This window comes from Anabrus simplex, chromosome 2 (genome assembly GCF_040414725.1).
Source record: "Anabrus simplex isolate iqAnaSimp1 chromosome 2, ASM4041472v1, whole genome shotgun sequence".
In the NCBI taxonomy this organism is placed as follows: domain Eukaryota; kingdom Metazoa; phylum Arthropoda; class Insecta; order Orthoptera; family Tettigoniidae; genus Anabrus; species Anabrus simplex.
Window position 1 is genome coordinate 241,191,813 of NC_090266.1, and position 25,430 is coordinate 241,217,242.

At 40.3% G+C, this 25,430-nt stretch overlaps 1 protein-coding gene across 1 annotated transcript in view; it reads right to left on the reverse strand.

The window, feature by feature from the left end:
• LOC136862760 (probable cyclin-dependent serine/threonine-protein kinase DDB_G0278487) overlaps nt 1-25,430 on the reverse strand; it is a 98,822-nt gene that overhangs the window by 61,274 nt on the left and 12,118 nt on the right. Inside the window, exon 2 of the mRNA XM_067138993.2 lies at nt 7,594-7,866. Within this exon, the coding sequence (XP_066995094.2) occupies nt 7,594-7,866 (273 nt within the window). The remainder of the gene's footprint in view (nt 1-7,593; nt 7,867-25,430) is intronic.

Sequence of the window (25,430 nt, forward strand, 5' to 3'; positions counted from 1 at the left end):
TCCAAGTCGATACTCCCCATTCTTCTTCTTCTTCTTCCTTGGTAGGACGATAGGTGAAGTCCAACAGGATGTAGAGGGTTCGATGAGACCTTGTCCTTCCATCTCTTGAATTTCCTGATGAAGTTGCGCTTACCCGGGTTGATTGGATATGGACGTTGCTTGATGGGTGAGGAAGCGCTGCATTCAATCGTGTGCGTTACCGTGGTAGTCCGTCCTATTTTATTGGTGATGACTTCTGGAAAGTCCTTTAAGGTGTGTCTTAGCTCCTCCTCTTAACTCGGTCGAAGATGCGTTAACTGGATATCTCCCATGTCTACGCCGACTTCCGTACCCTTGCGAGTCCGTAGATTTCCATCGTGCCAGGCGACCCTCAGACATCTCTCTTTTCCCAAAAAGACTTTATGAGCCGCATAGTCTGGGTTCACCTTGTATTCCACCAGAAAGTCATGACCTAATATGATGTCAGGTGTCAGCTTCTGGATCACTGCAACATCAATTACAACAGGCATGCCCATGCATTTAGCGGTTAGGTTAGTCTGTCCTTAGTCTGCTCCCACTACCCTTCCGACGTGGTGAGACTTCATATGCGGTAGTAATCTGGAACAGTCCCTTTGGCAAATGAATGGCTTGCTTGGCTGTCGAGTATGGATGAAAAATTCTCATTGCCAATCCCTGAGATGATAGCTGGGCGGTGTTGGCCTATTCTACTCACTATCTGACCAATCCCTCTTCTACTTGCCCAGGGTTGCTTTTCTGTCAGGCACTGAGGGGCATTCCAGTTCCCAGTCCCATTCCCCCTTAATACAGAATGGGCCGGACCTGGTTTATCCGATGTTGAGGCTGGGCACTGTTTCTTCAAGTGTCCCACTCTTCCACACTGGTAGCACTTCCTAACTACGCTGGGCACTTCCATAGCTTTGCTCTTGTGTTGCTCCTCCAGCTGGGCGATGATTTTGTGTAGACCATCAAAGGATCTCGGTTGTGATACTTTCACTAGGGGTCGAATCTTGTCGTGCAGTGGCTCTGTGATGTCTGGTAAGATCTCATTTTCGCTTCCTTCCGGATGCAGACGCTTGAAGATTTGGTACTTCTGTAGGACGAAGGTGCTAGCTCTCATGCCAGTGGTTGTGCCTCAGTCAGTAGCTTCCTTTTCACGGAGCTCTTCACCCCTTCAGAATTGAACCTAGCGATAAATTCACTGTTGAAGTCCGTCCAGTTTAAATTTAGTCCCTTCAAGTTATTCCACCAAGTAGCGGCTTGCCCCTTTAATCGCGGTGTGACGAGTTGCACGAAGACGTTCCCTGGTAGGCTAGTCCTTGCTAACAGACTGACCGATCCCTCGATGAAGCTAGACGGGTTCTCTTCCAGTCACCCGTGGAATTCTGGAAGGCTCTCTATAATCACCTTCGGGCCTACGTGTCCTGTATTGCCGGTTAGGTTTGAGGGGTTAGAGGTGTGGTGGTACGTCCTGTTTGTGTTAATCTATTTTCTACTGCGTGAAGGATGATTTCCCTTATATTATGCACATCTCCCCTGTTGGCCGAAATCCGGTTTTCTAACCTTCCTTCAACAGCGAAAAAACGGCTCCCAAAATTTCCCTCAACGACAGAAATTCGGCTTTCAAAATTTCCCTCGACAGTAGAAATTCTCTGGTATACCTGTTGCTTTATGCCAGAAACCTGGATTTACACCTCCTCCTTGAGGTTTGAGATATCCTCTTCCAGCTGGCATACCCTACTATCGATCTGTCCAACCTGTTCCAGTTCTGACCTGATGTCCGATATCTGCTGCGTTAACTGATTGCTGACGTCGGTAATTTGCGATTAAGTTTTGTCATCTACGGTGGAAATTTTTGATTCTAGGCCCTGTTCAACTTTGTAAACATGCGTGTACACTTGTGATATTTGTTCAGTTAAAACTGAGTTAGCCTGAGTAATCTTGTCGTTTACTTTTGAAATTTGATCTGTAATCTTTCTGTTAGGGCGGAAGTGAAGTCTAAAATTTTATCTGAAAGTTTGCCGTTTACTTTCAAAATTTGATCCGCAAGTTTGTCATTCTGTTCCGTTAATTTGGAATTAACTCGTGAATTGACATCTGAGATTTTATCATTTAATTTCAAAACTTGATCTGCAATCTGTCCTGTTAGGCTGGTATTGACGACTGAAATTTTGTCATTTAGTACCTGCATCATGGTCATTAGGTTAGAACACATTTTGGTCATATTTACCTCATCTTCCGAAGTTTCGTCTGGATCTTCGTCGACTTCGATTAAAGTCTTTTCGGGATCATCTCCTTTTTCAGCGAGATCTTCCCGTAATCACATCTGCAGCGATTTCTTCTTCCCGTTCGTTGGGAGATTTCTCTTCGTGCATTCGTCTTTGAGCTGTTTGACCGAGATATTCACTAGTATCACTTTCATTTTGATCATTTTGCACTTACACTAATATTTACTTGTAAATTTTAACGACCTCGTCACGGGCGCCAGTTGAAGTATCCACAAAGATGCACACAAAATGCTGTCAGTTGGTACACTTATTTATTTCACCTTAACTTCACATAACCATACACATAACCTTAATCGCCGCTGTCACAAACAAAATATACACATCAACACACCACCATCTTTAACAAATGCCTATCACTGGGCACACACCACATGGAGATTGCAACATTAAAACACAGTTGAAACAGTTCACTGCTAACAGCACGTCACCCAGAACACGTGGTCACAAGTATACTACTGTTAAACCATAACTCTAAACAGTAATTGGTCTTTACCATGAAGACCACCTCTTTATATATGTGCCTGGCCAGTCTTCTAGAAAGATACATTTCCTTGTAAATTCTAGAGTGCTTAAGGCCCAGTTATAATGTAGAGAATACTCTACAGAGTTCTCGTCTACCCAGTATCTATCTGGATGTTACAGTGTGTTTCACAATTCTGTAGTGGATTACAAATCATATGTCCAGGTAATAATAAATTGATGATGATGCTTGTTGTTTTAAGGGGCCTAACATTGAAGTTCACCGGCCTTTGTACAGGTTCTTACACTAACTGAAATCATATAAATATCTATATACAACAAATGTTTCATGACATAACCTCACAAATAATTGTTTCTCATCCATAGGACAACACACAAAAGAATGTAAACATAAATTTTCCAACATCAAAACTGACATGGAAATTCTAAGTGTAAATTCTAAGGGCCCTTTGTTCAATATATTGGAGGAATTTTACATCAATATGCCAACCCAAATTTTTATCTTAACAAACTAACAGAGAAAACAAACATCCTTTTCAATGCCACCTCCCTCCATTAAAAAACATTTACTTAAAGAACACACAATCAAGACTCCGCAGGACACTCCCTCTCCTAACCCAGCCCATCCCCAAGCCTTCTTACTTGCTCCACCACCTTTCCCCTTCACTGCCGCAATACCTAGCCCACGTCGTACAGGAGGCAGTGCACGGTGCGCTCCCGACAAGTACTCAGGGACAGGCTAGAGGCAGCAACATGCACATACAATATTTTTATAATATGCTTCATATGATATAGATGTTGATTCCCATAGGGAATCTGAAATATTTGTCCTGAATGAGTAAATTTATAATACCAGTTAGCCTACGCAGTGGCCTCCACGGTATGCACTAGCCAGCGTATTGGTAGGTGTGCTAGGTACCAACTGATGAGCCCACCCTAGCACACGACGGCGAAACGCTGGCAACCAAAAATGAGTTAGCTGGAAAATTTATAATGTCCAATGACGACCATTTATATTGGTATTCTTCATAGACATTCTCTAATAGAAAAACACTTTTCTTTCTTGTATTTAGATAATTCAACACAGCACAATTCTCCAACAGATCACAATTATGAAGAAAGAAACTTTTTCACCATCCCACTCCAGGTAATGAAGCATTAAACTTAGACAACTTGACATCGAGTAAATTACATGAAGATTTTAAACTCATTCGCCCATTCAAAACACTTAATTCACACCTGTTTTATTGTAGAGGTCAAAGTATGTTAAAAACATCAACACGTGTTACTTTATTATTAAACTTTTAGAAAACATAACTTCCTATTGATGCAAGTTTTATAAAAACATAGTACCATTTAAATTGGAAATACAACATTTTTAAAAATTTAATATAATAGTGTTTTAACATTGTAATACAGAAATCAAAAGAATGTGTGAACATCAAGATCAGTGACATCGTAATGAACTGTTGAACAATTTTAGACTTTTACATTTCTCATTCAAGCACATTTTAACACTAAAGGTAAAATAAGTAGTGTTTTAACATTATATGTTATAGGGTCGAAACTGGTACTGTAATGTAAAATGTTTTAAGTACCTTGTAATAAATAATTGTATTAATTAGGTGGAAAATCCCATCTTTATACTTGTGATCATTGGAATTATCAATATGGGACATGAAGCAAATAGATTATGAAATCATGTCATTTGTTGCACCACTGCAGCATATTAGACATGTACTGGGTTTCATTGGTATCCTGTGGTGAAATGAAGTTCAAATAGTCCAAACTGTAATAAATGCCGACACACAGTAACATCAGATATGGGCGTATGTGTAACAATGTGTTAATGCCGTTAATAGTGCTGCCCGATCAGCCAAGACATCATCCTGAGATGATAATCATCTTTACCGTAGTCCATTTCTGACAATCAGAACCTTCTTTGTTTATGTTAATGCCCTTCTGCATACCATTTCCAACATATTCTGGCTACGATGGACACACTGCACCAACATCTCTGTAGGATGAGTTCCAATCTCTCTCTCTGATAATGCTGTTTCTGTTTGAAGTTCTTGATGCAGCTGTACTGCTGTCTCATACAGACATATTTTGAGAATACAGCAGCTAAAATAAACAGTCACAACAACATCCCCGACAAACTTTGTGGTACATCGTACAGTGCCTCTGCAGAAACCCTAAGGACCTCTGCTATGAATCTTGTCTTCTCTGTGGCTGAATACTATGCTCCAGTATGGCTGAACAGTCCTCAAGTGAAGCTTGAGTGGTGTTTTTAAAAGTGGGAGAGATCACTATATTAAGATAAAGTTGGAATTCAAGAAGACAAATTGGTGCAAATATTTGTTTATAGGAAGAGGAGTTAGGAATTGGAATAATTCACCAAGGGAGACTGGGCGTCTGCCCTAAATGCAGATCGGTGGTGATTGGCTTATTCACACCCAGCTCAATACCATGCAGAAAATTAGCGGAGTCATCAGACCCACACCCACTTTTTGGCTTCCTGTCCTCACCCACATCATGCCACCTCACTTGCAGAGAAAAGTCACTCGTCAGAGAATATGACAAGATCATGGTTAATCTGGACCTTCCTATTCACGATGACATCATACATCTTCAGAGCGGCAGGCTGAAGTCCAGATATCCATCTACTGCTTATGCCCAGGAACTGAGAACCACTTTAATCCATTTAATGAATGGAAAGGGAAATGGACTACCAACACAGACCATCTGCTTTGGCCTCTGCTCAGCCAAAACAGCCCTGTTCCAGGACTTCATCTCCCAAGGAGGCCACTGTCCACTCTAAATAGGATCTGCACAAACATTGGAATCTGCGCAGAGTCCTTGTTCAAATAGGGCAAAGTTCCGTCCCCACAGTGACTGTAGTTCTCCTTCCCAGCCTATGCAAAATATCACTTTCAAGTGCAGACTGCAGTCCTATGAACGTGATCCAACAGACTTCGTACCAGCCACACCTCCTGAGTTACAGTGGCTGGATAGATATAGACATGTTGTTATTTCTTGTCGTGTGTATTTATGTATGTATATTGTATTTAATATTTTTTGTCACTGTAACCAGCTTTCAGCGGTTACACGATATACAGTTAAAAAGGGAGGAAAATAAATCAAATTACACGGTACCTAAAAAATCTCAACACACAACAAACATGGGATGGACTATGCCAATACGCACAAATAAATATCAGGTTGGGCAATTTGACGACTATCATAAGGAACGTGGAACGGGCCTGGGCAAACCTACCGGGGCCATAGAGATACGAAGATTGCGGGTTTCCAGAAAAATCAACGGTGATCTTTGATTCAAGATATTATTTTCAAAATGCACATTACAAGGTAAGTTTCGAAAAAAATTCATCTATCCAAACAATCGGCTTACATAATTCACGAATACAAGATTAGATGTTTGCCATTAGGCCAAGAGGTTAACTAAATATGTCCTAGCATAATCCAAGTTCTACAATACAATTCTGAGAGTAAGAAGCCATACAAGATACAAATACAATTTTAAATGAAAGTAAACGTGCTTTCTAAAACATCTGAGAAATAGAGTGGCGAGTAGGGCAAACTCCTATGTGATAACACCAGCAAATATTAAATGTAAATTAAAGCGGAACTGAAATCAACCGTGCTTACTCCAAGGTAGCCCATCCTGGGAGCGAGGATACGCCGAGGTGCGTTAAAACGCTGGACTGACGAGAGAACCAAAGACCACGAAATCCTGCCTCGCTCACTTAAAAAGGGAAATCTGGCCTAGGTGTGATTACCGAGTGACCAATCAGAGCACAGGAGCTTGCCTATCACCACCCCGATCCACCAATCATAACTTTTTATCTAGTCGTGTTGTTTTTGCAATATTCCCGAACATAGACAGACACTAATTGCGAACTTTCCATCTTCCAGAATTAGAAAGGACATCCTTCTAGAATCCTTTCTGGACTGTTCCAGCTATTACAGAATAATTACAATCTAGTGATTACTTAAGTAGATAAAGGGAATACAAATAAAATATACTACAATAATATCTTACACCATACAGGTTAGGTAGCTAAATGGAATACGAATAAAATATTCTACCACAACATTCCACATCACACAGTAAATATTCCTTAGAAAGGATTTACAAATAAAATATTCTACAACAACATTCAACATCACACAGCAAATATTCCTTAAAAATGGACTCCGCATAGGTCTCAGTCATCTTTCAATTAATACTGTAGTTGTGCATGTAAAAATCATATGATAAATTTAATATATACAAAGATATATCATTCTAATAGCCAGATGACCATTAATGATATTCCCACCGAGCTGAGTGACCTTCATTACAGAACGATGAGCAGTAATTTGCCCATGATATAGCATTATCCAATTAGTCTAGATATGGAAAAACCACCACTCAGTTTCAATAATTTTGTCAGTATTGCCCAATGCTGTGAAAATAGACATCATAGATTAACTACTGTTAGATGTTCTTATTTCAGCAAACATCAACATATTTAGCAACTGCTAGTATCCGTGTAGCCAGAATAGCAAATTCATTCTTACTTAGTTGCCTTTTTTTTTTTTTTTTTTATTTTTATTTTTTTATTTTTTTTTTTTTTTTTACCACTTATTTTCCATTCTTCCATATGAAGCTGTTACTGAAGTACTTTCTAATAAAGAGTGAAAAACATGCAAAAGGGATGATAATTGCTTTCATTGCTCAAAACAAAGGTTAAAAAAAAAAGAAGTAACTATCAGAGGTTAACTAAATCACATGAAGATATAAATGGTAATACAAATTTTATACCTGATAAAAGTGCAGCGTTCCCGAATCTATATGTCCACCTTGGTGATTAGGAATTCCAAAGAAACTTGGACTATAATTTTCGCTTCCTCGAAGATCAGCCAGTTTCCTTTCACGAGGACTAAGACTTTGAAATTTTGGACTTTGTAATGGATCATCCGGAACAGTTAGTCTAAGAGGGCTTACTGGTATAGAATTATTTCCAAGTTCATGGTAGCTTCCTGAAGAATACTGAGCATTAATGCCAGGCATGTCATCACTGAACTGACTTTTAGCCTAGAATGAAAAATAAGAAAACAAGTTTTAAAAAAACTGATATTTCTGTTTTTTTTTTTTAAGTAATATCTACTATGGAAAATCATACAAATATAGTTTTTATACTTTGCCAAATAATATATACGTGTGCGCTTAAAGTATCAAATATTTTCAATATATTAAATATCCTGCTATTTATAAATTATCGTGTTAAAAGTCCTGCAAAAAACAATTCTGTCTTCCCTAATATCTCAAAATTTAATAAAGACACTGTCAAAACCCAATAAAAACCATGAGTTGATACTTTCTAGAGTGAAGGAAGAATATGAAACATTTCCTGTTTCCGTTAAAATTTGCAAGCCACTGCAGAGGAGATAGTCCACCAATGAAATCACTGTTAAATATACGAGTTCTGCCTAATCAATACTGTTTACATTTTGTTTTATTTATATCACTAAATGCCATACATGTTTCAAGAACCTTGTTCATTCTCTTCCTCAGCAGCTTGCAAATCACCGTACACTTCTTGGACTTGATCTATCATTACTTTATAATATGCAATACTTAAGTCATATTGAACACCAGCAAGTCCTGTATATAAAATACAGGATGACCCAAAAGTCTGTTAGCATTTGACGAGACAATACTTCACAGAATATTTGGAGGTAGAAGGTAATAACTGACAGGGGTTTTTATTGACACCAACACAAAGTACACAAAATGACCAACAGATGGCACATCATACAATACACAAGCAATAATTAGCATAACAATCGAGGTTTAGCAAAGTCGATGTTCTTTATTACACATGCTCAACATGTTGGCCGTCATTCATCAACAATACCTGTAGTCAAGGGACAATGTTGTGAACAGCACTGTACAACATACCCGTAGGTATGGTGAGAAAATTGTCGTCGGATGTTGCGATGGACTTGAGACTTCAGGTAACCCCACAACCAATAATCACACAGATTGAGGTCGAAGAACTGGGGAGACCAAGCATAACATGCCGCGATTGCAGGTGTATCTGAAGCCCCCCCTCTCACGACAGCTCCTTTTAATAAATAACTTACTGTTATTATTCTAATCAAGCTCCTTTTATACCATACATGGCTCTCACGCGGCATCTGTTGGCCTGTTCGTGCACTCGTTTGTGTCAATAAAACCCCGTGTCATGTCAAGCATGTGTGGCCACTTGTACCTGATGTGTTGCTCTCCAGCACCATCTGTTGGTTATTTTGTCTACTTAATTTTGGTGTCAATAAAACCTCCTGTCGTGCCAATCATGTGTGTCAATTATTACCTTTCTACCTCCAAAATTTGGTGAAGTATTGCCTCATCAAATGTTAAACTTTTAGGTCAGCCTGTATATGAATTTTCTTATACCAAATAATTAAAAATTAAAATATATTATAAAATTGCATAACACTCAATCTTCTATATGCACTGCAATTAAAATATCAGACTTGTGAAAATAAAAACATTTAAAATTACATACAACCCAATTTTTATAAAATACGAGTCTCTCTTACTTAATTCCTAATAATATTACTGAAAACAAGTTTGTGTCTGCCATTACAAATCCATTGCATCTCCTATTGAAGAACACCTCCAAACTACTAATCTCTTTTTGGTCGGTTTGCTTATGCTATAATATACTAGGTATACTATAATACTAGCATACCTGACAACTTTACAAAACCAAAAATCAGGAAAAATCAGAAGATACAATTGGTCAAAACTGCTTATTCTACATGACTTGCGCAATACAGTACTATGATATATTTATAACACTTATTGTCTCAAAGCCCGACTGTTGCTATACGAGGCTACAAGGCTATAAATCACACATCTCTATTCCCTCACAGGAAGTATGTGAGGGAGATGATCAGAGTCTGATAAGCCTTCCAAAATTAGTATGAACTCATGCTCCACATGTGTGAATCAGTCATGCACTTAGATGCCATTACTTAGCAAATGCATCTATATAAATAAAATCAGAGTTTTGTCTGTACATTGCTCAGAAATGAAAAATAATGGTATTTCTGTATCGGTCGGGTCCATAGTAACAAGGAAACGCACTTTATACTTTTCCGTAATTTCTGTCTGTCTGTCTGTCTGTCTGTCTGTCCGTACACGCATCAAGAGAAAATGGTCAAAGATAATTTAATGGAAATCGGTATGTGAAGTCAGAGGATAAGCCACTAAAATCTAGGCTATCAATCATTTTACTCACACTGAGTGAAATGGTAGTTTAGGGAAAGACCTAAAATTTAATTCTCAAATATTTATATTATTAGTGGTCCTTTACAAGATATTAGAATCATTCCGTATTGACGGTTTTCACTTTACAAAGGTGAAAAAATGAGAGTATCCTCCCAATTCAATACATCATATATTCCATCATTAGACGGAGTAAACAAATTCGAACATGTTTCGGCTCGTTTGAGCCACCTTCAGTGAAAAATGAGGGGGGTTGAAATAATTTACATAATGCAAGTTAAAAAATGCCAAAAAGGATAATGAAGGAACAAATGAAAAAAAAAGAGAGAGAGAGAGAGAAGCCGCAATGTACAGACGTCTAGGCTGTCTTTTGTTTGTTTTTCACTTCTAGGAGGATACTCTCATTTTTTTCACCTTTGTAAAGTAAATTAGTGGTCCCATCGATAAATACTGCATAACTAAAGTTATACAGAATTACATTTCCGATCATTTGTCATACATTGTTACCGTAATGGCTTTGATAACACAGATATTCATGAATTTGTATTTTTGTTGCCCAGCCCATATCAACGCCGAGCCAGGACAAAATAGGTTAACAGAATGTAATGAAAGTCAGTATACAGAGTCGGGGAATAAGAAACTACAGTCTAAGTTAGAAACAATTTTATTCGCCCTGTACAAAATTTAGTTTAGGGGAAGGTGCCTAAAATTTAATTTTTAAATACCTATGTTATTGGTCTTATCGAAAAGTATTACATAATAAAAGTTATAGAGAATACAATTTCCGACCATTTATGTTTTATTCAATTTTACCGTACTGACTATGATAAGAGTGGTATTTCAGAGTCGGAAGAAAACTAAATGTGAAGGCCTACAATATTGAAAGCGCATAACAATGATCAACAATAACATTACATTGACCATTGTTTGTGGTGATGTTCATTTTCTCTTATGCTGCCACTCGAATCTGATAGATGGAATTACTACTGCGTACCGAGTATAACAGCCTGACTGAATATTGGCGGGAAATAGCTGGGGAGTCAGAAAATTTTCTTCTTTAGCATGTCATCCCTCTGGTTCATACATTTTCTGATACCGTACTGCTGGTACGTAACTCACTGGTTCATCATAGTATTCCAGCTATTCGATCCCAACTCTGACGCGCTGTTTTGAAAGAGCAGTGTGCACTCTTATGGCAGAGGCGTGGTAGTAGTAGTAGTAGTAGTAGTAGTAGTAGTAGTAGTAGTAGTAGTAGTAGTAGTAGTAGTAGTATGACCTGGTCTAGAATTACAATTTAGGCATATCTCAAATTATAGCACCACAATTCACTAAATAACTCAAAATTCAACCCTGAAAAGAGCCATTTTTTAAAAAGAGCTTCTTCCTCTTCACTTTTATTAAATTCTACATTCATTTTATTCAAAATTAGCAGTGAAGAGGGGGTTTCTCCTCTGGCTTGGAGGAAAAAATTGCCTCCAAGTCAGATAGATGTTTTCCGCCGCCAGTGTAGTGAATTGAGATTTTCCGACTCATCGGGTACTTCTAGGGAACAGATCAGCGAAAGGGCATAGTTTTTGGGCTGGGACTCTCCACTACTCGAACCCCCACCCTGAAGAAAGACTAAGAGTGCTCACGGATCATGGCTGTCTGCGGTCTGGTCATTCCAGCTCTGGAACTTTGGACTGTTAGTTCGGCAGCGTAGTACTGTTCGTTAAAAGTGAGAAAATGTGTAGTTTTTCATTTGATCGAGTATTTCATGTGAAATCATCGCTTTTACTCGCGCCATTCCTACTGACGTCAATGTAATGACCTATGTTCTATCTGAGAATGTAAAAAGGCAGGTGGAGAGTGAGTGTCTGACATTATAATGCAATTCCCCAACCTGACCATAATTGATGGTAAGCAAGCGGGCCTACCATTACAATGAAAATTCACTAACGCAGTCTTCATATGAGGAAAGACGTTTGGTAATTTCTCCGTCGCGTTTCTAGGGTAACGTTAAGAGGTATGCAATTCAATATAGTCTTGCTCACAACGTGTACTCTACCTAACCTACAATTCTGTATACACTGTAAAATTCCGTAGCAAAGCACGGGTACATCAGTTAGTAGATTAATATACTGCATCAAGCGCCCGCGCGATTATGCGAAGGGCAACGCTATTTGTATCAAATAACTAGCTGATGTACCCGTGCTTCGATATGGAATTCTCAGAAAGATGTCCTTATAGTTTTCGCAACTGAAGTCAACATAAGTCATTACAATGACGTCAGTATGAATGTCGCGGTTAAAAGCAATGCTGTCATATGAAATATTCGATAAAATAAAAAACAGCAAGTTTTCTCACTTTTAACGAAAAGTACTACGGTGTCGATCTAACAGTTCAAAGTTCTAGAGTTAGAATGACAAGGCCGCAGACAGCCACGAACACTCCTGTGTAATTAATCCGCTTAAGTGTGCACACTGCTCATTCCAATCACTGCTTCAGAGTAAGGATCGAATAGCTGGAATACTATGATGATCCAGTGTGTTACGTACCAGTAGTGTCAGAAAATTTATGAACCAGCGTAATGACATGCTAAGGAAGATAGAGATCTAACTCCCCAGCTACTTCCCACTAATATTCAGACAGGCTGTTTTACTCGATACGCAGCAGTAATTCCATCTATCGATGATAAATGGCAGCAGAATACACCAAATATATCACAACAAACAACGGTCAATGTAATGTTATTGTTGATCAATTTTATGAGCTTTCTATATTGCAGGCCTTCATATTTAGTTTTCTTCTAACTCTGTGATATTAGAGCATCTCATGTAAAGTGAGTCGTCCTCTCTTTCATGACTCCCTCTTGTGTTATTATTCAAGCGATCGTTCCCTGATGACTTTTTTCTTGTTCTTATGATCATCTTCACAATTTAATCACCATCACCATCTATATTATTATAGTCGGTATGGTAAAATTGAATAAGACATAAATAATTGGAAATCGTATTTTCTATAACTTTTGTTATGTAGTACTTTTCAACATGACCAATAAGGTAAATATTAAAAATTAAATATTTGGCACCTTCCCCTAAACTACCATATCGAATAGGGTGAATAAAATAATTTATATAGTAAACTGTAGTTCCTTATTCCCTGACTTTACATAAAATTCTGTACACCCATTTCCTCGTACCTAGGCGCTGATATGGACTCAGCAACAAAAATCCATATTCATGAATATCTCTGTTATCACAGCCGGTACGGTAAAAATGTATAAGACATAAATTATAGGAAATTTAATAATATGTAACTCAAGTTATGTAGTACTTATCGATAGGGCCAATAATAATAAATATCTGAGAATTAATCTTTGGACCTTCCCCTAAACTACCATTTCACTCAGCGCGAATAAAATTTATGGCCTAGATTGTAGCGACTAATTCCCCGACGTTATATACTGATTTTCATTAAATTCTCTTCAGCCGTTTTCTCGTGACAGACAGAAATTACAGAAAATTAAAATGTGCATTTCCCCTTGTTACCGTGGTCATGACAGGTACGGAAATATCATTCTTTTTAAATTCTTAGCAATGTACAGATAAAACTCTTATTTCATTCATATTGAGATAAATTAAAATTAGTCAGAATTGTCTCCAAATGGCTCCTAAAATCTCTAGAAAAGTCACCAGACATTATCATTAAAATTCAGTCACTAAATTACTAAGAAAAACTCCATATCTAGCGACTAGTCTCCAGAATTGACTAGACTGATGTGAACGAACACGAACATAGCACGCGAGAAGGAGAGATTGACAATCGATATACACATCGCGATATACAGGCTTCAATAAACATTGCACATTTCTCGCATTAATAAACGTCGATATTTCGTTTGAAAGCGGCCAACGAATGGAGGATTTCCGACCACTGGCTTCAAAAAGCTGAAATGGCGGGATTTGAAAACAAATGTTCGAAGTTCAGCAACAAATAAGGTGAAATCCGGAGAAATAATAGAACAATCAGGAGGCGGGAAAAACAGTCAAAAATCGGGAGTCTGCCGCCTAAATTGGGAAAGTTGGAAGGTATATGTACTACCTATTACCCTCGGCTTCGCTCGCGTGGATTTTATAATTCAATAAAAGTACTGGTACTGCACTACGACATTATCTGACAATCCCTAAAGTATAAAAACTCACCAAAAGATTGGGTTTCATTTAGTCCAGAACCTCTCTGTAAACCATGTTTGTGATATTGGCTTTTGCGGCTAAGAAAACCAGGCTACTGGCAGAGCTAACTCTGGAACATGGGACATAGAACTGTACACTGGAGAAACAGTTTTCTCTCCAGTCAAAAACAAGAAAATGTGTTTCTTGATTCTTAAAGGAGATTCCAAATACCTATTTCCATGTCTGTAACATATTCAGTTTTTGAGATATAAGTATCCCCATAAAAAGAATTCAACCCCTTTAATCAATCCCGCACCCAGCCGCACACCCAAGTGAATTTCCACATCTGGCAAATGTTATGTTTTTCAGATATGCTCATTTTTAAAAATTACCCACTTTTTCTATTCTTTTCACTCAATTAAGTGGATTTTCCAAAATTAAAAAGTAGGAGTTTTTTTATTTTGAAAAGAGGTTCTAAATACCAATGTTCACGTCTGTAACATCTTCTGTTTTTGAGATATTAGTATCCTCATAAAAATAATTCAACAGATTTTTTTGGTATTTTTCACCCCCTCCCCCAAGTGGATTTTCCAAAAGAAAATTAAAAATATACATTTCTTCATTTTGAAAGGAGGTTCCATGTACCAATTTCCATGTCTGTAACATCTTCAGTTTTTGAGATATAAGTATCCTCATAAAATGGATTCAACCTACTTTTCACTCATTTTTACCCCCCTTAAATTGATTTTCCCAAAACAAAAATTATGTGTTTCTTTATTTTTAAAGGAGCTTACAAATACCAATTTTATGTCTTTAAACTGTTGAGATACAGAACCACTCAATTTAAGAATTCATCCCTCCCCTTTTCTCCCCATTAGCAAAGGAATGTCTAAAAATCCTCCCTTAATGAACACCTATACTGTATTATAAATGTATTCCCAAATGGAATGAAATGGTGTATGTCTTTTTGTGACAAGAGTGTTCGAGGTCATGTTCGGTTCACCAAGTGCAGGTATTTTGATTTGACGTGTGTAGGCGACCTGCACGTTGTGATGAGGATGAAATGATGAAGAAGAAAACATACATCCAGCTCCCGTGCCGGCGAAATTAACCAATGAGGGTTAAAATTCCCGAACCTGCAGGGAATCGAACCCGGGACCTCCTGTGACCAGAGGCCATACTAACCATTTAGCCATGGAGCTGGACAGTATTCCCAAAATTTAATTTCTTTATGTCAAGTAGTTTTGGCTCAGTTGACGAGTCAGTCAGTCAGTCAATCAGGACATGTTATCTTATATATACAGGGTGTTAGGTGTATACCTGCAGATATTTCTTCTAGCAATAGAGAACAATGTGATGAACCACTATATATCAAACTTTTAGTAATCCTCGGAAGTTATTTTCGAGAGCAATGAGATACGATGTTTTTAGAATAGGTAGTATGCCTTGTTCTTGTGAATGAATAGCTTGAGTCACGCGCCATCTGCGCCAAACTGGTTTCTGTTTATGTTTACGTGAAAATGTACTAGTGCAACAGCTGAACACTACTTATGCAATGCACGAGATGTTACGTAACATACTTGTCAAACTGATTTAATGTTTAAGAACAACTGAGCTACGATAACAGCTGAAGGTGGCTACTACAGTAGTGTATGCCATGTTACGTTACATTCTCGTAATCTATAATCTTCATTTCCGTATTGACGAATTACACAATTAAAAATAGGAAAGAATTTCCACCAATCAATACTTGTTTTTTTTTATTGCTTATATTAAGCTACAGGACCGGTTTCGACCCCATATACAAGGTCATCTTCAGCTGAACCATGAATACATATTTATATGATGAAGCTTTGATTAAATTGCATTGTCAAAGGAATGTCATGTGATGATGTGCATTAGTCACATACAAACGTTACATTCTCACCAGACTGGTTTCGTTGTTGTCAGTATTTAGTTTCCGTCTTAGGGGCTTCAGACAACCCTGGTCATCGGTTTCGGATCCTGGAGATGTACCGAATTGTCAGTGTTAATACAGGTTCATTTGCTGTTATGTCCTTTAGGGGATCGGGATATCTGTGGCCATCAGCCCCGTGGTCTAGTGAGTATGGAAATGACCTGAAAACCTGTATCGGTGCGGGACCTGTACGAGCGTGTGATATAATTATTGGTTGGGATAGGCGCGCCGGGACGTGAAATACGGTACGCTCCCTGTTATGCATTGCGTAAAGGTAGAAGAAAGATGGCAGTTCCTTACTCCAACGAAATCAGTCATGGGATGCCCAAATGAGTAGCATCGGAATTGAATTATCGAAACACATCGAACGTTTAGTTTCAAAGGAATAATGGACATGTTATACAACTAAATAAATTAAACGTACCTACATTTCGTGCCTCCTTCCGGGCTGAGTGGCTCAGACGGTTGAGGTGCAGGCCTTTTGACTCTAACTTCACAGGCTCGAACCTGTCCCATTCCAGTGGTGTTTGAAGGTGCTCAAATACTGTATGTCAGCCTCGTGTTGGCAGATTTGCTGGTACATAAAAAAAACTCGTGCGGGACTAAATTTGGGCACTTCAGCGCCTCAGAAAACCGTAGAAGTAGTTAGTGGGACGTAAAACATTCAACGTTGTTATTATTATTATTATTATTATCAGGTCATTATAAGGTGAAATACGTGGAAGAAAATAGTAAAATATGCGTGGTTTAAGAGGAAACAAGATGAAATGTATGTCACGTGAGTTAGCATCGGTCGCAGTAGTTACCTACAGATTACTATGCGTAAGACGAGAGCCAGGTCAAGCTCGTGGAGATGAGTCAGCTGTAATCTCGTATTGTGTATAAACATCAAACATACACATCAACAAATCTAAGAAACATAAACAAGGTTACACGTTAGAGACATGTAGCTATTAACCTGAACGCCAGGCCGACGGTTGCTTTCATGAGTACAGATGAGTTATCAAATTATACACAATCCACAGATGTCGAACGTATCTAAGAAGATTCCACCACAACTATATTACATTTTACTATGATGGTGCTAATAACAAATCGCAGCAGCTATTGGCTTTACGTCGCACCTACACAGATAGGCTTTATGGCGACGATGGGACTGGAAAGGGCTAGGACAGGCAAGGAAGCAGCCGTGGCCTTAATTAAGGTACAGCCCCAGCATTTGCCTGGTGTGAAAATTGGAAACCACGGAAAACCATCTTCTGGGCTGCCGAGAGTAGGGTTCGAACTCACTATCTCCCGAATATTGGATACTGGCCACACTGAAATGAAACGTTGTATGGCTTTTAGTGCCGGGAGTGTCCGAGGACAAGTTCGGCTCTCCAGATGCAGGTCTTTTGATTTGACTCCCGTAGGCGGCCTGCGCGTCATGATGAGGATGAAATGATGAAGATGACAAATACACTCAGTTCCCGTGCCAGCAAAATTAACCATTGAAGGTTAAATTCCCGACCCTGCCGGGAATCGAACCCGGGACCCCTGTGACCAAAGGCCAGCACGCTAACCATTTAGCCATGGAGCTGGACTTGAGCGACTGAAGCTATCGAGCTTGGTAAATCGCAGCAGTTTACGCTACTGCGTGTTAAGATGATGTCGGTAGAATACAGTATACCTTTTAAGACATAAGGCTGCAGTAGAAGAAAAGGAAGAAGAAGGTAACGAGAGCCACATAGTCAAGTAACAGTCTGTTGTAGAAAAATAAACTAACATACAGTACGGGCTCCGTACTTCCAGGTGGACGGTAACAAGACTATCTCGAATAGAAAAGTACGGATTTACGAATGTACACGAAAACGCCTGTGAACAAAAAAAATGTACCTATGTTGAACATAACAGTACAACAGTTTAGAAAACAAAAACATACAGATTGCCTTACACTAAAAGAAATTTTAAACATTATTTTGTAAATTAACAAAACACTCTAGGCAACCTTCTTAAGTTAAATGTTAACTTATAGTTCCTATTTCAGTAATGATGAATATAAAACAATTATTTTATTCAATATTTATACATGATGATGATGATGATGATGATGATGATTATTATTGCTGTCTTAATGTCATCGGCCCTTAAAAATGCAAAGTGTCCTTTGTTTTAACTCTTAGTGAATAAGAAACAAAATATAAATTGCTCGAAGCCTTTCCCGATAGATTCATGAAGGGCGACCCGTGTTCTGTTCTGCCACACGATACACTAGCAGCATATCATGGTATTCGTGGTATTCATACACTGGCATTATTCAAATACTACTACTACTGACGCTACTACTACGAAGTAACTCGCGTACTAGTACGGAAGATAATTTTCATCTCTGACAGCTGTTATTCAGGTCAAGGTCAGACAGACCAGTTTCATGTAGGGGCAGGGGAACCAGTCCAGCCAGATCCCAGACAGCAGACAACCGAACTGGCACGTGACAGGCTAGTGCTTTTGTCGAACTGCTTACGTGGAATATTCTCCCACAGTGCGATTTCAATATCATGGTCTTTTGGGAGTCCAACTCGCCGTATGCAGAAACATCCCGTGTTGACGTGTACGTAAATAAAGTTTATTACGTCAATGAAAGAATGCATGGGATAGGATTTCCAAGCGAGTAGTATCGGAATTGAAATGTCAAAACACATTGAACGTTTTACTTCATACCAGTAAGGGACATGTTATAAACATAAATTAATTAAACGTACCTTCCTTTCGTGCTTCCAACCGAAGAGAACATGTTTGAATGTAAATGAAAGCCTTCTAGCTTACTGCTGATTTTGCAGTGCCTATTAAACGAATCAAAATAAACGTTGCCAGGCTGAGTGGCTCAGACAGTTCAAGCACTGGTTTCATGAACTTAGCAGGCTCGATCCTGGCTCAGTCCGCTGGTATTTGAAGGTGCTCAAATACGACCGCTTCTGATCGGTAGATTTACAGGCACGTTAAAGAATACCTGTGGGCAAAATTCTGACACTGCGCGTCTCCATTGGCATGTAAAGAATTATTATTATTATTATTATTATTATTATTATTATTATTATTATTATTAGTACTGGGCGAGTTGGCCGTGCGATTAGGAGCGCGCAGCCGTCAGCTTGCATCCGTCGAAAATCCAGTAACAATATTATTATAAAAACTGTGTTAGTCTATTATTACCAACTATTATGAAAATCAAAGTTAATCGCCCCACTCAAATTTTGTAGCTTGCAATCTGTCAGAAAACACTAAAGAAAATAGTGAACTTTTAACAGGTCCGAATTATTATTAATATTATAATTGCAGACATGTCTCCGAAATTACCTAAACATGTACTTACAAATTGTTTTACGTCGCACCGACACAAATAGGTCTTACGGAGATGATGGGAGAGAAAAGGGATACAAGTGAGAAGGAAGCGTTCGAAGTCTAATAAAGGTACAGTCCTGGCATTTCCCTGATGTGAAAATGGGAAACTACGGAAAACTATCTCCCGGCTGCTGACAGTGGAGTTCGAACCCACTATCACCAGAATACAAGCTCACAGCAGCGCGCCCCTAACCGCATGATCAACTTACTCTAAGCTCCAATGCCGGTCTGAGTAGCTCCGAAGATAGAGCGCTGGTCTTCTGATCCCACCTTCGCAGGTTCGATGGCGGCTCAGTTCGGTGGTATTTGAAGGTGCTGAAATACGCCAGTCTCGTGTCTGTAGATTTACTTGCATTTAAAAAAGTACTGCGGTACAAAATTCTGGCACTTCAGCGTCTCTGAAAACCGTGAAAATTAGTTAGTGGAACGTAAAGATAGTAGTAGTAGTAGTAGTAGTAGTAACGTTATTATTACAGAAGTTTTAACTAAACGGGTCCGTTACATTACCTATCGGCACTTACTGTCCAGTAATTAGCCTTCTGTCCACCTCTGTGGTATAGTGGTTAGTGTGATCAGCTACCACCTCCTGGAGGCCCGTGTTCCATTCCCAGCTCCACCATGAAATTTGAAAAGTGGTACGAGGGCTGGAACAGGGTCCACTAAGCCTTGGGAGGTCAAATGAGTATAGGTGGTTCGATTCCCACCTCAGCCATCCTGAAAGCGGTTTCCCGTAGTTTCCCACTTCTCCAGGCAAATGCCGGGATGGTACCTAACTTAAGGCCACAGCCGCTTCCTTCCCTCTTCCTTGTCTATCCCTTCCAATCTCCCCATTCCCCCGAAAGGCCCCCGCAAGGCCCCTGTTCAGCACAGAAGGTGGGGCCGCATGGGCGAGGTACTGGTCATTCTCCCCAGTTGTATCCCCTGACCCAATGTCTCACGTTCCAGGACACTGCCCTTGAGGCAGTAGAGGTGGGACCCCTCGCTGAGTCTGAGGGAAAACCAACCCTGGAGGGTAAACAGATTAGGAAAAAGAAGAATAAGCCTTCTATTATAAATGCCCAGCGGCAATTCCAGAGTAGACCGAGCTCAATAGCTGCAGTCACTGAAGTTCGGCCAGTATCTAGTATTCGGGACATAGCAGGTTCGAACCCCACTGTCGGCGGCCCTGAAGATAGTTTCCTGTGGTTTCCCATTTTCACACCAGGACCGGGCGAGTTGACCGTGCGTGTAGAGGTGCGCGGCTGTGAGCTTGCATCCGGGAGATAGTAGGTTCGAATCCCACTATCGGCAGCCCTGAACATGGTTTTCCGTGGTTTCCCATTTTCACACCAGGCAAATGCTCGGGCTGTACCTTAATTAAGGCCACGGCCGCTTCCTTCCAACTCCTAGGCCTTTCCTATTCCATCGTCGCCGTAAGACCTATCTGTGTCGGTGCGACGTTAAAACCCCTAGCAAAAAAAAAAAAATTCACACCAGGCAAATGCTGGGGCTGTACCTTAATTAAGGCCACGGCCACTTCCTTCCCACTCCTAGCCCTTTCCTGTCCCATCATCGTCATAAGACCTATCTGTGTCGGTGCGACGTGAAGCAACTAGCAAAAAAAATCCACAGTAGCTTTTTTTTCTTCAAGCAATGTTCACGCATGGTTGCAACTACGGTTTTTGATATTTGTCTCATTAATTACAATATGACTGAGTACTTACAGCCTTTTCTTTCAGTGTCCACCATCCTTTCATTGACCTGAAAAGTTTATGAATAATCATAGACAACTCGCATTGTCTATTGCCAGAAATTCATCGTAGACTGTTGCAATAACAGCACAGAAATGTTCCGCTCATTTTTCATTTACTTATCAACTATTTCCTTTCATTTTATCAGCTTGGATCACTGAGTAATGCCATTGACGTCTTATAAATCACACACAACTACACAATACTTGATTCGCATGTATGTGCTGGTACGTATCTTCGAGGTCACTGTAAGGATTCTGTGTACATTTCACACAGAGTACCTTAGACCGGTGTTCAAGTACAGCAAGTGGCCTGGCACGTGAGTCATATTCTCCTACTTGCCAAGCCTTTAGGGGAAGTGCACAACATCATGTGTTGGCCTGCAATAAGAAACAGATTCAACAAGCCCTATACTCTGCTACTGTACTTCCACTACGCGTAGACAGAATGACGTAACCGGCATCTCCTGCTACGGCTGTTCAAAACACATTAGGTCCTGAAATATTTGGCTCAGTTATGGGCAAACTAATAGGACAAGGTAAAAAGTACATAGCATATATAGTGAGATGTATTTTTCTTTGCTGACTAGCTTAATATCTGCACATATACCCCTAACACCCCGTATACATAGATAGATAAAAAGAAGAAAAGTCATATAACACAGGATCAAGGAAAAACTTTTATATAACTTAAGTTAAAATTAAGAAAATTAAAAACTGACTGAACAGACTTTTTGTATATTTGTGATTACATAAGGCTGACCTTGACCTCTGAATTTATCTCTTATGGAACCATGTGAGCCAGTCTTAATATATTCTTGATCACATGAACCGGAAAACAGAAATGAAACAGTAACAAGCTTAAAACTATGTGTAAATGTGAAAGGAAGACTTATTTCTGTACACAAAATTTGACTATGTATGGCCCTGCAGTTGATGAATGGATGACACTATCCAACAAATGCCACCGTCAGCTGACCTGTCAATTCAAAACAAATATGAACTTGCTTCTTCATAACAGCAGGAAAGGGGACACAGAGGGGGGTAGAGTGGAATGAGCGCTACTGGATGTTGTTGATTTGAATTAGGAGGGGCATGCATTGGGATAGGGGTATAAGACTGGGGCGTGGATTAAGATGTTACAAATAACGTACCCACAAAGAGACACACAAAATGCTGTCAGTTGGTACAGTTATTTATTCACATCTATTTACAAATTAAACACACACACACACATAACCTTAATCACGGTGGTCAATAGCAAAATACACACATCAACAAAGCCGCCATTTTAACAACTGCCTATCACTTCAACATGGCAACTGCAACCACTGCACGTCACAACAACATGATGTCACAAGTATACTCCTGCAACACCATACCTCTACTAAACAATAACTCTTCTCTACCATCAAGATTGCCTCCTCATATAGGTGCCTGGCCAGGCTTTTAGAAAGATATGTCACAAAAAATACCTACTCGAAAATTCTAGAGTGCTTAATACATAGATATAGTGTTCTGGTAGATATATCATTCTCGTCTGCCCAGTATCTTTCTGGAAGTTACAGTGTGTTTCACAATTTTGTAGTGGATTACAAATTATATATAAGGTAAGAATAAATTATATACAGGTTCATCTGTTAATTGAACTCGTATAAATGTCTACATACATTGCATGTTTCATGATATAACCTCAGAGCAACGCGATCGTATCGTATGCACATAAGATATAATAATAATAATAATAATAATAATAATAATAATGGACCAGCTTGTGCCATGTCGGGGGTTGGGGTTGCCTCACTGCCAGCCTCTTCCTTGACGATAGTCAATACATTCTCCTCACGAAGACCACATGGTGCTGTGTCATTAGCAGCCTCTCCTCCAGGCTTACTCTGTATGCGGAGAGGTTGAGTGCTCGCCGCAACTCCGATGTGTGTGGACCTTGACAGAAGGAAGGGTTGGTCTTTAGTAAGTAGACTCCATGGCCCAGCTGTTTTTTCCATCTCGATGGGACCAACCCACGTAGGTGCGAGACCTGCGAGAAACCCTCCAATCTTATTAGTGACTGTGTGGTTACATCGCAGTACTTGTTGGCCTGGTAGGAAGATCTGGGTCTCTTGGACATCTTGATCCTTGGCCTGGGTAAGGGACCTCTTCTCGGCCAAAGCTTGTTTCTCCTTGATGTTCTGCTGCTGCTACTGCTGCCACTCTGCCGGGAAAACAGCTGCATCATCTTGACCTGAAGTGTGTAGTGGATGAATCTCCCAATCCCCAGTGACGTATAGCTGTCGACCAAGGAACAGCAGCACTGGGGAATAGCTGGTGGCATGGTTGATGCATCGTCGCAGGGCAAAGAGTGACTGCGGTATCAGACGGACCCACAGTCAATGTACTTTGTCTATCAGGTGGACCCGTACCATTCTTTTCAGCTCCTGGTTTCATCGTTATGTTGTATTGGCACTTGGGTTGTAGACAGGGGTGGTCCAGTGCTCCACACCCCATTCTGTCATCATTTGCTGCCACTTCCTCGATGTGAACTGACTCCCGTTGTCTGAGAGAATTCACCGTGGATAATCGTAGCGGCTGAATACCTTGTCTTGTAGCAGGCTGTTGATGCGTCCGGTCGTGGCTTCAGGTATCGGAAAGGCCTGAATCCAGCTTTGAAGAGGTCGGTGATTACTAGGAGTCCTGTTTTACCCCGTGGTGTTCTAGGGTAAGGACCCATCAAGTCCAGGCCTATGACCTCCCACGGGCATTGTAGCAGTCTTCCTCCTTGGCTGGAATCTGCCTTCCTGTTGCTCACCTTGGTGCAGGCACAGATGTAGCACCCCTTCACGTAGTCCAGGATGTCTTTCCGCATGTTGACCCAGAAGAATTTTTGGTCGGATAGACAGATATGTCTCTTCACCTCCTGGATGTCCGGCTTCAGTGCTGTCGTGGAACTTCTTGAGGATACCAATATAATGGTTCGTTATTGGACTTCTTGAGGATGTCCGTCGTGTGCTGTGTGGGGATCACCACTACTCCAGGTGTGTCGTAGAGGTGCGACCTGTACATCAAGAGTCCTCCGTCAACCCTGAAGTTCTTGTAGCACATCTTGAATTCCCTCGGGACAAGTCGACTATCGGTGTTCTGTCTCCTAATCCACTGCCTCATGGTCCTACAGGGCTTGTCTTGCTCCTGCCACTGTTTGATCACTCCCAGATCAAATTCCTTCCTGATGGTCATAAGGACAGATCCCTTAGGCTAACCCTAGTGTTTTCGTGGGAACTCCCCCTCGACAATGGTGCTCCTAGATTCAGGTTCCAACGCCGGGTGCCAGATATGCTGTCTGCTCCTATGTTCGTCAGTCCTGGGACGTGACACACATCGAAATGAAATTCTGCGATTAACAGAGCCCATCGCATCAATTTAGATTTTGAGACAGACTGAGTTTAACCTTTTGAGAGCGGCGTTATCGGTGTAGAGGTGGAACTTCCTTCCCTCCAAGTACCTCTGAATTTGCCCATGGCCCACACCATGGCTAAGGCTTCCTTCTCGGCAGTGCAGTAGTGTTGTTTGGTGGGAGATAGCTTCCTGCTGGTATACTCAAAGTCCCTTCCGCACTCACTCCTCTCCTGGAATAACATTGCTCCTAAGCTGGAGTCGCTGGCGTCCGGCTGCAGGCACATCTTCCGTTCAGGGTCGGGATGGGCTAGACTGGGAGCGTTACATATCACAGGCTTAATGCCTTGGAATGCTGCCTCTTCGTTGCTGGTAAATCCGAATGGGCGGTTGTTATGGAGTAGATCGGTGAGTGGTATTGCCTTCGCTTCAAAGTGTGGCACGAAGCTGCTATACCATCCACACAAGCCAAGGAACTGATGTACTTGTCGCTTGGTCTGCGGGCGTTCAGCTTCTTTGATAGTGCGATTCTTCTCCGGTTGCCTTCCTTAGCCTTCAGATGTTAGGACATGGCCAAGATATTCTACGCAGGACTGGGCGAAGTGGCACTTCTCCAGTTGGCAAGTCAGTCCATGAATCTTCAGTCATTCCAGCACTTTCCACAGATGTACAAGGTGTTCTTGAAAATACTTGCTGTGAATTAATATGTCGTTGAGATACACTTGGCAAAAATCTGACATATCCTGATAATACC